Source organism: Clytia hemisphaerica, unplaced genomic scaffold (genome assembly GCF_902728285.1).
Source record: "Clytia hemisphaerica strain Z4C2 unplaced genomic scaffold, Clytia hemisphaerica genome assembly, whole genome shotgun sequence".
Lineage (NCBI taxonomy): Eukaryota > Metazoa > Cnidaria > Hydrozoa > Leptothecata > Clytiidae > Clytia > Clytia hemisphaerica.
Genome location: NW_027104424.1, coordinates 1,914 through 14,903, shown reverse-complemented (window position 1 = coordinate 14,903; position 12,990 = coordinate 1,914). Strand labels below are relative to the sequence as shown.

Sequence of the window (12,990 nt, the reverse complement as noted above, 5' to 3'; positions counted from 1 at the left end):
TTTTGCACAATGATGTAAAATGGCAATACCCAAAATGTGGAGGACCCCGATTTTCGAAAAAAAAATTTTTCCGGTCGCCAGGTCCGGAAATGTCCCGGAAAAAGCGGTTTTTTGGGATTTTCTCGAGATTTCATCATTAGTTTTTTCAGATTTTTTGCTCAAAGATGCGTATTAACAATGCCCAAAACATGCGCTAGTCCAATTCTTGAGAAAAATTTTTTTCCGGCCGAAAATGCCGGAAATATGCCGGAAATCGCCGTTTTTCTGGATTTTCATTGGATTTTTTCCATATAATTGGTTGTTTTTTTCATTCAAAAACATTATTAATAGCAATGCCCACCATTAAGCATGTTTCAATTTTCAATAAAATTGATTTTTGAAGCCGGAACTTTCTAAAAATCGCCGGAACAGTCGATTTTTGCCGGAAAAACGGTTTTTCTTGAATTTCTTGAGCTGTACTTTATATTTTTTCATGAAATTTTGCACACTGATGCAAAATGTCAATACCTAAATTGTGACAGAGCCCGATTTTCGAAAAAAATTCAATTCCTGCCGAAAATGCCGGAAATATGCCGGAAAAACTGTGTTTTTGGCATTTTCTCGAGATTTTATCATTAGTTTTTTCTGATTTTTTGCTCAAAGAATCGTATTAACAATGCCCAAAAGATGACCTAGTCCGACTCTTGAGAAAAATATTTTCCGGCCGAAAATGCTGGAAATATGCCGGAAATCGCCGTTTTTCTGGATTTTCATTGGACTTTTTCCATATAATTGGTTATTTTTTCATTCAAAAACATTATTAATAGCAATGCCCACCATTAAGCATGTTTCAATTTTCAATAAAATTGATTTCTGAAGCCGGAACTAATTTAAAAGTCGCCGGAACAACCTATTTTCGCCGGAAAGACAGTACTTCTTGAATTTCTCGAGCTGTACTTTATGTTTGTTTATGAAATTTTGCACACTGATGCAATATGACAATACCTAAAATGTGACAGAGCCCGATTTTCTAAAAAAAAATTTTTCCGGCCGAAAATGCTGGAAATATGTCGGAAAAATCGGTTTTTTGATATTTTCTCGAATTTTCATTTTTATTTTTTTCTGATTTTTTGCAGAAAGATGCGTATTCGCAATGCTCAAAACATGGCCGAGTTGTATTTTTGAGAAAAAAATTTTTCCGGTTTAGTTTACTTATATTTCTATGCTTTTCACACAAAAACATTATTCATAACAATGCTCATTATCAAGCATGATTCAATTGTCAATAAAACTGATTTTTGCGACCAGAACTTCCTATTTATTATTTCCCTACAACCCTTCCCTCTCCCCCCATCAACAATCAATGATGAATTTATTGTGTTGTGTATTTTCGCTAAACGCTATATTTTCTGACTGATTTTTTTCATTTTTCTTTTCGCATTGCTATCTAACTTTAATCATCAGGTAGGTCCATTCAGCATATTGCTTGTTTTCTGTAAAATATCAACCGCGCAGGTGGCAAAGTCTCTCAAGATGCTCTGCATATAAAAAATAAGAAGATGCACGAAGGGTTAATGAAAATTGGCAAAAAGATACCATGTTATAAAAATAACAAAATAGAGTAATATAGTCAAATTTATTACCTATCAACTTCAATATCAATGGAAACATCAGGATCAAGCACAACAATTGATTGTACCATTTTCAAAGCTCCAGCTTTCGATAAATATTCTTCAATAGCCTGAATTTTAAGAGAGGGTTATCAAATGTCTGACTCGAGCAACTTTGTTTCTTTATGAATTACAAATTCTTTGTTTTACACTGTGTAGCATATACCGGGGTGGAAAGGATTTAAAAGGGGTATGAAACTTTTTCCCTCAATTTGGTTGAGGTATGAAAAAAATATCAGGAGTTTTGGTGGGGTATAAAAATATTTTAAGCCGCATCTTATTTTTATACAAATTTCAATTTCATCAGCTCTAAAGCTCAATATTCTTGTAAACCGCAAAATTTCAAAAATTTCAAAAATCCATAAAACAAACACAAGTGGACCATTTAGCCTAAAATTTTGCATAGTGACTCATTTTCATGCATAGATTGATACTGCTGAAAAATATTACCCAACATTACGCTCATTCTGAAAGTTGATTATTACTATCACTTCTATTACTAGGATCTTTTAATCCTTTAATTATACATTTTTTCATAGCTGATGATTCTGTAAAGATGAAACTTAAAGTTTTGTAATTCAACTTTTAATTTTTTATAAATTGTTATACGGAAATTACGAAGAGAAAAGTAAAATTTGGAGAATTTGCTCAAAATTGATAAAATCTTCAATGTCCGTCGGACATAAAAATGTATCATCACGAAGGACAGAAGCAATTGCAAAAATACGATTTTCATAACAAAACATATGTCACTCTTGTTATACCCTTGACCTTTTTACACCTATGACATACAATTTGAGCTCCCTCAAGAGCGCGTATACTCTTTCAGGTTTTTTTGAACATCTATCTTTTTGTTGGAGTTTTTATGACGGACGGACATTTCGTAAAAGGACAAGGATATGATGAACATCCCTAGTTCTTAGAAATGTGAAAACGAGGAGGGACTATTCTCTAGTATTTTTTACAGGGTTTTTGGTGCTACAATCAAATTTAGCAATGACACTGTCGATTTTGATAAACTTGTAGTTTATATGCCGGACGGACATTTGCTTTTAAAATCAAAATTGGGAAAGAGTCACAGATTTTTGATTTTTCAATTCCATAACCATCAGTCACTTATCAATTTTCTTAAAATATAGCTTAAGGCGAAACTTTCCCCTGGAGTTATATGTCTTTGAATCAAAAGGGCCAATTTTCACAGGGGTGCAAAGTATCGATTTGTCCGTCCGACATAGAAACTTATTTCGAATTTCAATAAACGAGGAAATTTTTCGAAAGGTTTCGATTCTTTTATTTCTTTCTTTCAATTACTTACCGCTCTTACCACTACAAAAAAATCATTCGCATTTATTGTGATCTTCTTAATGGCGTATCGAACCAAATTGATGATGTCTTTAGAATAGGTCCCTCTTTTATCAACGGGTGTTGCTATAATAACTCGCTTTCTTTTCTCTTTTGTTGCTGGAGCATTTGAAAATCCTTCGAAAACTTTGAAAGCTTGTTCGTCTTCCTCAATTGCATTATATATTTGAAAGTTCTATAAAAGAAATTCAAAAATGACTATTATTGTTTTTCTCATTTTACATGAACTTTTAGTAGGGGGTCATACTTTAGGACCCGTGACAACAATTTCCGGAGTGGAATTTTTTTTGCTCATTCGAAAGAAGAATGTATAATTAGAAACTTCTTTGAGAGGGTGTAAATTAATTAGGTCCAGCTATTTTATTTTATGGGGAAAACACTTACGTCACAAGCAAACGCCCTTGGGACCCGAAATTGTGACGAAATTTCAGAGTCGCTAAAATACAAAATCACTTATACCATTGGAAAGCTCTCGAAAAACGATATAGAGGACTTTTAAACGGATATGGTCGATTTCTCAACCTAACTGAAGAAAATTAACGTCAAATATTGATGCTTGTGACGTCAGTCTTTTCCCTATAAAAAAATTGCTGGACCTAATTATTTTACTCCCTCTCAAAAAGGTTTATAAAAGTTTTTCGACTTTTTCACTTACCCATCCTATCCACGCATACTTGTTCTTTATAATGCGATTCAATCTTTTAAATGCATCAACGTGTTTTCCATTTTGATATTCAGGATCAGCGATATCACTTGCCATATAAGTTGAGATTTGTTTATAACATTTATTCTTTTCTTTGTATACTTTAGCACGGAGCGAGTAGACCATATCCAGCCATTCTTGCACTGCAGTCACAATGCTTGTTTTGGAACCAGTCAGTTTGTGATAGGTGACAACAACCTAGTAGTAACATATTTTAGTCAAGTAGGGGACACCCTCAGAAAGTTTTTTTATACAGTGAGTCCGTAAAAAAAGGAAATGGAAAATTGAAAACAAAAATAATTACAACAACTTGATTAATAATAAAGAACATAAAACAGAAACATCAAAGCATCAAATTTAACGACTTTGTGAACGGCGCTCTCTTTTATGAACACACATAAACACGCGTTAATTACATCCCATATAAAACTAGGTCACAGTGCGAATGTAAACCACACTGAAACGACCGCCTTCCATCACGCATCACGCTCGCGAAAGAGCGCGCGCGTACATTATTAACGCCTACATGTCATATCAAGTACATTTTAGATTATTCGTTGAAAACAGTTTACAATATAGTCATTTTTCATGTCTCGATTATTCAATTCCAAATAAAAGACATTCAAGGAAAAAAAAGAGAAACACCTGGGTAATCTAGTTAAAAAAACCGAAAGTAAATGGTAGACAAAGTAATGAGCCAAGGCAAAACGAGATTAACGTACCACTATGAAAGAAACCGCCTCCGGCGGTCGATGATTTACTAGGTCACAGTGTAACACACTGAGGCGACCGCGGTCAAATCTTATGAAACTTATGAATTTGTACACTGTAACTGCCGAATAGCAGTTGTTTTGTATATTTAATGTTAATTTGATCGTCAGTGTATTGTCTATTTGTTTGTTAATTATTACGTAATTATGTGACACGTATTCCCTTAGGCTTGCTCTCCTTTGTGTGTTTCTCTTTGTCTAGCGTCTGTCCCACGGGACTTTGCGTGCCTTTTTCTGTGCTCTGTTTCTGCTTTAGCGTTCAGATGAACAAAGATCACTGTACAGGGTGTCCCTAATTAAAGTATCGAGTTTAAACATGCGATAGAGTAGAAAAGTTTGTGTGTGTTATCGCTAAAATATAAGAACGTTCTCCATCACACAGGCTTATTACAAAAGGTAGTTACAACGTATAAATTAATCGTAATGACAAAGAAAAAAGAGGGAGAGCTTAAAATACAATTTTGTGAACACGCACATAAAACTTTCTACTCATAGTCGATACTTTAATTAGGGACACCCTGTAGAGTGAATACAGAGTTGCAATGTCGAAACAGAAAACCAGAATTGTAATACTTATAGTCTGAAGAGACGCCCAGAAAAAGAAAATATAATATTTCTATATATTTCACTGCATTAGAGCTTATGGGACCAAGGTGTTTAGTAAGTAGTATTTCCTTTATCTTGATGTTGTTCTTTTATGTTGTAGCTCTCTATATTGTATCTTGATTTATTGAGCCTTATATTGACATATTAATTTTTTTTTTTTTTTTAATTTAATTTTTAGTAGTGTATTTCTCAGGTCTATTGACCTCTATGAAACAATCTTACATCTTTACAATTTATAGATCTTATCATTCCATTCGTTTGTCAATTCTAGTTTGAATTTCCCTACGGACAGTGCATTTACAACATTGGTTGCCAAACCGTTCCAAGTATCAATGCTCCTATAGTAAAGTGAATTCGTTTGGTATCCTCTAATGCCGTCTTCAGCGAAATTCCTCTTTAATTCGAGATTGTGCTTACGGCGAGGTCGATTTCGAAGAACGAGTTTCTGACATAGGGAAGATTTATCGTAGACATTAAGATGTTTATATACTTCCACCATGTCCCCGATTTTACGCCGGATCTTGAAGCTGGGTAGGCTCATGACTTGTAAACGTTCTTCATATGAATGGTTTCTATAACCACCGACAAGTCTTGTGGCCCTACGTTGGACACTTTCAATTGCATCAGAGTGTTTGATCAGCCGTGGAGACCAAACAGCTTGCGCGTACTCAAGGTGAGGTCTCACAAATGCAATGAAAAGTGCGCGGAGCATCTCGGGAGAAAGGAATTCGAAGCTTCTGTTAATCAATGCAACGATCGAGTTAGCCTTCTTGATCTTGGTGTAGATGTGTTCTTCGAAATTCAATTCATGTCAGGATGGACTTTCAACAACCAGTCACCAGACCACTTTTCCATTGCCTCGATATCGTGCTGAAGTCTAATTGCATCTTCAGCGTTATTTATTTCTTCAACGAGCTTTGTGTCATCGGCAAAGAGGAACATTTCTGAGTTGGTAACTTCAGCTAGATCATTGATGTAAATAACGAAATGGAGTGGACCTAAGACACTTCCTTGTGGTACACCACTTTGCACCTGGCATTTCTTAGATAACTTTCCATTGACCTTCACATATTGGTAACGATCGGACAAAAATGCTTTCATTCAACCAAGTACCCTTCCTCTGATATCATACGCTTCGAGTTTTCTTAGTAATCTGCGATGTGGAACGGTGTCAAATGCCTTTGCGAAGTCGAAATAGATTACGTCGACAACCTTATCATTGGATATCGAGTCAGCACATTTGTCTAAGTAGTGAAGTAGTTGTGTCACTTACCCATGAACTCATGTTGTTTGGTTGATAGCAATTTCTCATTCGTGAGGTGTTCCACTATTTGTTTCTTTAGGATTCTTTCCATTACTCTAAACGCAACTGATGTTAAACTGACGGGCCTGTAATTTTCTGCAAGGTTCTTTTTTCCTTTCTTGTAGATCGGGGACACATGTGCAGTCTTCCAATCATCAGGTAGTTTACTTTCTACGAAGGACTTGGCCATGATAGTATGTAAAGGGCCGGCTATGTAAAATTCCAGCTTTTTCCCGATTCGGTCTTCATTGAGTTCCGGATATGCTTCCAAAACTTCTTAGGGCTTCTTTTTGCTTGACCGCAAATCCGTTCTTCTAGTCTTCTTCTTTCTCGTCTTAGAAATCTAAGGAAGATAATTACTTTTTCCGAGCGAGTGTTATTCAGAGACTTCAAAGATAGAGAAACAAGATTGTTGATTTTGTCAGCTTTCCGTGACTTTAGAGAACGGATTACCGCGCACAAATATGCGAGATTTTTCACCATACAAAACGTCTCTGAATAAACCGCTCCGCGGTCGATGATGATTTTTTTGTTTACCATTTTCTATTCCCTTTTTTTACGGACTCACTGTAGGAGGTTTCAAAGTTTTTAATCGCTGACTTTATCATAAATTACCTCAGATTCGCCACTGCTTCTTCTTTTTTTCATAAAAAACGGACAGTTTCATTACACTTCCCAGCTGGCACAAAGCGCTGTTTCAACGTTCATCTAACGTTATATGGACATTAAGAAAGTTAGATGAACGTTGAAAGAACGTTGTGTAAATTGGATTATTTAAAAAGTGGCATGATGTCGTCTCTTTCTTAAACAATGTTATCGTGCATCAAGATTAGCGTGCGGGAATAATAATGGTGTAGAGATTAAAGCAGTTTATGGGCTGTAGAACAGGGCAAAAAAATTGAGAAAACATCTACACCCCTGTTTCTAATACGATTGCTTGGCACTGGTATATAAGCCATTTCTCCTCTATCGATGCAAACCATGATTACACTTCCCCAGTCAGCAAAACTTCAGATCCTGTATAGAAGTTTTTCACATTTCGCTAAGTCCCGGGCGCTAAGTTAAGTAATTACCACCATTATGGAAGAAAACGTTCGGATTGCATAAGGAATCAACATTTCAAAATCGAACGTTTTCTTCCATAACGGTGGAAAATACGTAACTTAAAAACATCTTATCAATCGCATGTCAAAACTGACCAAAGGCGTATTTCAAAGATGCCCCTAGGAAAATTGCCACCATTAAATTTGACCAACATTGAGATTCAGTACCACCAATATAAAATATCCGAAAACTTTTATGCTGCGATCAAACCAGGATACAAATAATCTTTGAAGATATGGTAATTGTCTTGGGTAACATATGCATACTTAAATCTTCTTTGTTTCATGGCAATCTACCTGTAGTTTTTATTGTCATGTCAGTCTGGAGGCATATAGCCATGCTTATAAGCAGTGTTATGGCTATAAAAATCTTAAAGATTAACTTGATACTTTTAAGATTAAATTGATACTTTCAGAAATATTGCAAATGTTGACGCAAGCATTTTAGTGAATTTTTCATCCGAGGCGATTACATGATAAACCTTTTCCTTTGAAGATATAGTCATTTTATGATTTATGACGTCGTCAAACCATTACGTCATTATTTACATTTTCGTTAATTTTCGTTACTTTTTTGGGCAATGTTTGATTACGTCACAACTGGATCCTGAAACTTAAAGGTAGATGTCAACAACAAATCATTCAGTGGATCCCTGAAAATGGGTGCTATTGATCTCATTTTCGTGTAAGGTTTCATGCAGACAATGCCACCCTCTATTTTGGATGTCGGAGATTTGTAGTTTATTTTACACGGTATTCCCGTTTTCCGGTAAATAAATCCACTATGTTTTATTCCCATTTTTGCTTATCATTAAAAACAAAGACCGCATTTGAATTTCAGAACCTAATACTAAATAAATTAAAAGGGATATCTAACCTGTTGGCCTTTTCTTGCTAAAAGATATATGGTTTCAGCAAATGCATTCAACTTTTCAACGTTACATTGAAACTTCGATTTGATTAATTCCACTAACGGTTTCGCAAATGTGTTTTTTTGGTATGAATTCTTCAATATCATAAACAAGGCTCTTTCCACAGGTTTGAAATCTTTAATGTATCTGAAATGAAGCATTACAATTCCTTCAAATGATATGAAATATAATCAAGGGCTAGAGAAGCGAATCTTCTACGTCCAAAGTATATTATAACTAGTCATAGTTTTCACTACCTGCCACCTCAGAAATATAATGTCATGCACTTAAAAATGCTCTTACAACAATAATCTAAAACAATTTTGACCTTGACGCTTCATATTATATAATTTGTTCTCATAAAAAGACGTGCATGTTAGTATGTTATGTGCATGATTTTATGTCGTATTTCCTGGGCTATTTTGGCTACAACAACTGTCAGAACGCTTGTGAAGATTTATTAATAAAGCCATCGTATTCAGCGCCATCGGTTTTCCCATATAAAGTTTCGATACTGACAAGCTTTGAGTGAAATTTGAGGCTAAAATGGCTCTTTTTACAAGATGTATGCTTATAAAAGACATGAAGAAGCGTTTTATCATTTATTCGGCATAATAATAGATATTTACTTTTCAATACGAAAAATAAATTAAAAAATTCCATCATTTACATTACTACACGTTCTTTTTGTAAACAATAACGAAAAAGAAAGACATTTCATTCATTCAATTCACATAACACTGACTTAGTAGAGAGACTTTTCCCCAAAATTTTTAGCCAAAATTCCAAATTTTATTCCAGATTTCAAGAATTTATGACCCTGGACTCAATTGCTTTGCTTTCTAATGGTTTCTTGGTACTTTTTTCTAGCGTGATTTACGTGATTTGAACTTTTTTTTCTTGATTACGTGATCAGAGGTCAAAACGTTATCGTGATTTGAAAGATCTACGTGACGTGATTTGGACTTTTTTCAAAAGGATGCTTGATCCAAATTGAAGACCAAAAATTGCTTGATATCGTGATCAGAGTTACCGCTTGGGGAGCCTCTATGATGGGGATGAAGATGGACAGGCAAGATGCTATTATTGATATTCTTATTATGTAATACTGCTACCGGGTGCGCCACCAAAAAGTTTCTCTCTTTAAAGTGAACTTTTCCGAGATCTAAAATTTTTGAAAGAACGAATCCTTTTTCATCGTAAAGAAGAAAGATTAACTTAGATTTTGATGGGTCATTTATTAAATTTGGTTTATTAGATCAAAAGTTATGCTCGATTGAATAAAAAAGTTACTTTCAAAAAGTGCCCGAAAACGTTGAAAATCAGCCTATCATCATGTTATACTGTTATGTAATATGCAAAATAATGTCATCAATTTGTTATATTACATGTAGACCTAATAGCATGAACCTAACTTTCATATATGTTAATGAATTGTTTTCTTAGATGAATGAAAAAAATTTCTGATGAATAAAATGTTTTACTTGACGAATATAATTTTTCATTTGATGAATAAACTTTTAGAATTGATCAATGAAAAATTTAATTTGATGAATAAAATTTTGTAGATGAATATTGACACCAAAAACCAACCATAAAATCCAAGTAAAATCCAGGCAAGAATCGGGCCAAAATATGTGAACAATTCACAGATTTTTCAAAATCGGTAGAAGTCATTGCATTGAGCTTCCGTGGAAAATGTTAAAGAATCGACCGACAAAATTGCCGGGTGTAAATGCGGCTTTAGAAGCAAAAGTGCTTCAAAACCTTACTCGCGCGAAGCGAGTGCCAATCGTTTGACAATGTTGCGTAGAGATACAAGGGAGGGGTTGCATAATACAGGGTTTAATACAGGTCCGTTTTCAATGTTTAAAAAGTAGAACTTCGAAAAAATGTGGTCTGCATTAGCGTATGAGGAATTGGCCATTACCACGGAATTCTAGTGGCACAATGGGGAAGTAAAATAAAAGATAATGCCAATTTGACACCCAAAAAAAATTTTACCTTTCAGCTATCTTAAGTCTTTCTCGAGCGCATTCCTCCTGCTTCTTACATTCGACTTTCATAACTTCATCATAAAACTTGGTCAGTTGATTGTAGCCGAAGTTAATTTTGTTTTCAGCATCTATATAAGCTTGCTTTTGCGCCTCAAATTCAATCGATCTTTCAATACCATCCAACTTATTGGTAATGATATCCAGCTTTTTGTTAACCTCTGCAAATCCTTTTTTCATGAATTTCAACTCTGCTGAATCTTCTTTTGGTAAGAAAGCCAGTATTATGGACAGAAAGGCACCAGCGGCACCGAGGAAAGGTGCAAGTGAACCAACTGCAGAGGCAATTGTACCAATTGCTTTTCCAGCTTCCTTTAATTCTTTATTTCGTTCTGCAACAATTTCGACGACAGTTTGGGTACTAGACAAAGTCGTTTCGATTTGTTCTTTTGTAGTAGCATCATATTGGCTGCTTGATGAAATCAATACCAAGAAAAGGGTGGTATAAAAGATAACCCTTTTCTCCATATTCGACCACTCACTGCAAAGAAACAAAAGGAAGAAAGTTGCTAGATTATCTTTTATTAGGTACCCGAGAGTAATGCCCCTCGCATTACTCTCGGGTACCTAATAAACGGGGGGTGTGGAATAAGCGGGGTGGGTGGAAAAAATATCAAAACATAATAAGCGGGGAGAGTAGGGGGTTGGAATAAAAATGTCCTGGGTGGAAAAGTTTTGAAAAAGAGGCTAGTACTGTACAAAAGAAAAAGGGTAAATAAAGGAAATTTTCAAAAACATTTTCCCAAGAATTAATAAGCAGGGGGGTTGGAATAAGAATGTCCTGGGTGGAAAATTTTCGAAAAATTAATTAGCGGGGAGGGGGACGCTTAATAGGATCTTAGAGCCAGAAAACTTCATGTGTTCTGAGATAAGGAGTCAGGTGTATCATCAAGTAAACTGACGTGTTCTTGTTGCAGTAACCCTAAAAAGCTTTAAATTCAAATTCAAATTCAAAGATAACTTATTTGCCCGCATAATTTTAACTAATGATTACAATGTTTAGAATTTAGTTATATATTTAGGTTAGGGAGCAGGCCAGGAGCTGGCCATCCATACAGAGGTTACCCGACTAATCAATGGGATGACTACCTGGTCGCGAGTATATGTTTGGAAAAGGATGAAAAATAGCTGCTGTATGTATCCAAGGAGGGGATGAAAAAAGGCTTCCCACTTTTTTTTTTTAATAGATTTACAAAAAATTCTTTCCTGTTCCTGTCTAAACTTATAATTTAGATCTAAAAAAATTAGTTTGACATATATTGAAAGAACACCCATTTATAGCCCCCTCCTATTGGAAAGTTTCAAGACGATAACCCTAAATCGAAACCTTCCAGGGGAAGAAAAGAAATTTTATTCTCCCGGGCGAAATAGGGTTAAGACACATACACCTACACTAGCCATAATTTTCATTAAAGTGCCACCGCAGAAGAACGATCAAATAAGTTGTTGAATTTGGAATTTGTGTCCATCTCATAGATATCTTCTTATAGATTTTTTTGTCATCTCTTTTATTACCAAAATAATGGTATATAATGGTTTGTTTATATCATACTAAACGCTACTGTACTCAACTGCCATTTTACTGTAATAGTCGAACGACAAGATTTGAAGGATAAAAATTTCTAATTTGCGTTGCTCAGAGCGGCTAATAACTACTTGTGGTTTAAATAGGGAATTTCCAACAAAAAAGGATTTCCCTTTTAATTCGACCCTGAGGTAATTAAAAAAAGACATATAGAGCTTTGGAAATGGGGGTCAGATCAAAACAAATCCGGAAAAGTGTTTTTAATGATGATGAAACAATAGAAATACAGTCAAGCTAAGAATGTTACCGGTACACCATTTAACCGGAACTAAAATACTGAAACACGCGCGCAAAATTATGAGATGTTTACCCAACTAACTTATGCGTGAAGCTATGAATGCCATCCTCGGAAGCTTTAGGCTTCCTGCGGTGGCAATGACCCCGCAGAGGCTTAGTTGTTTCGTGAAATAGGGTTCTTTGCTGAAAAGTCTTATTGTCAATGTTTTTAATAAGTTGCTTCTATGCCCAAGAATCATTGTGGATTTTATATGCAGAAGTTGAGCTCATAATGCCATGCAGTGGAAAAAAAACAGAATGAAGGCTAGAAAAGAGATCCGGCGGATCGACCGTAAAAGTGGAGAATGGCTGAAGGCCAAAATGAGTTAAATTTCACTAGGAGATGGAGAAAATTTGTATTTTGCTAAAAATTGGGGAGGGGCTATAGTGCCCTTATGATTTTAGAACATCATCATGAATCTAGATTAAGTTGTTTGAAAACATATAAAAAATCATTTTACCTTATTTTACGAGTCGGTCGGTGGCGTGTCGATTGTCCAGCTTCTGTTTAATGCAGATGAAGAATGCTTCTTTTTCATATTTTAATCATGGCTTTCTCTGTGAACGCAAACAACAATATTGTACGACACAAAAGAATTGTTTGTAGAGCCCAGTCTTATTACACCGTTCTTTTTTAAAGAAAATATAACGGCCTTTGTAGGAGAAGC

At 35.1% G+C, this 12,990-nt stretch overlaps 1 protein-coding gene across 2 annotated transcripts in view; it reads right to left on the bottom strand.

Annotated features, from left to right (window-relative positions):
- The window catches only part of LOC136820426 (SE-cephalotoxin-like), a gene marked incomplete at its 5' end in the record, with an annotated part of 22,175 nt that extends 9,185 nt beyond the window's left edge, over nt 1-12,990 (bottom strand). For both annotated transcript variants that reach the window (XM_067076608.1, XM_067076609.1), the window contains 6 exon segments: nt 1,623-1,720; nt 2,965-3,186; nt 3,667-3,912; nt 8,374-8,554; nt 10,412-10,942; nt 12,784-12,990. In XM_067076608.1, coding sequence (XP_066932709.1) covers nt 1,623-1,720; nt 2,965-3,186; nt 3,667-3,912; nt 8,374-8,554; nt 10,412-10,929 — 1,265 coding nt within the window.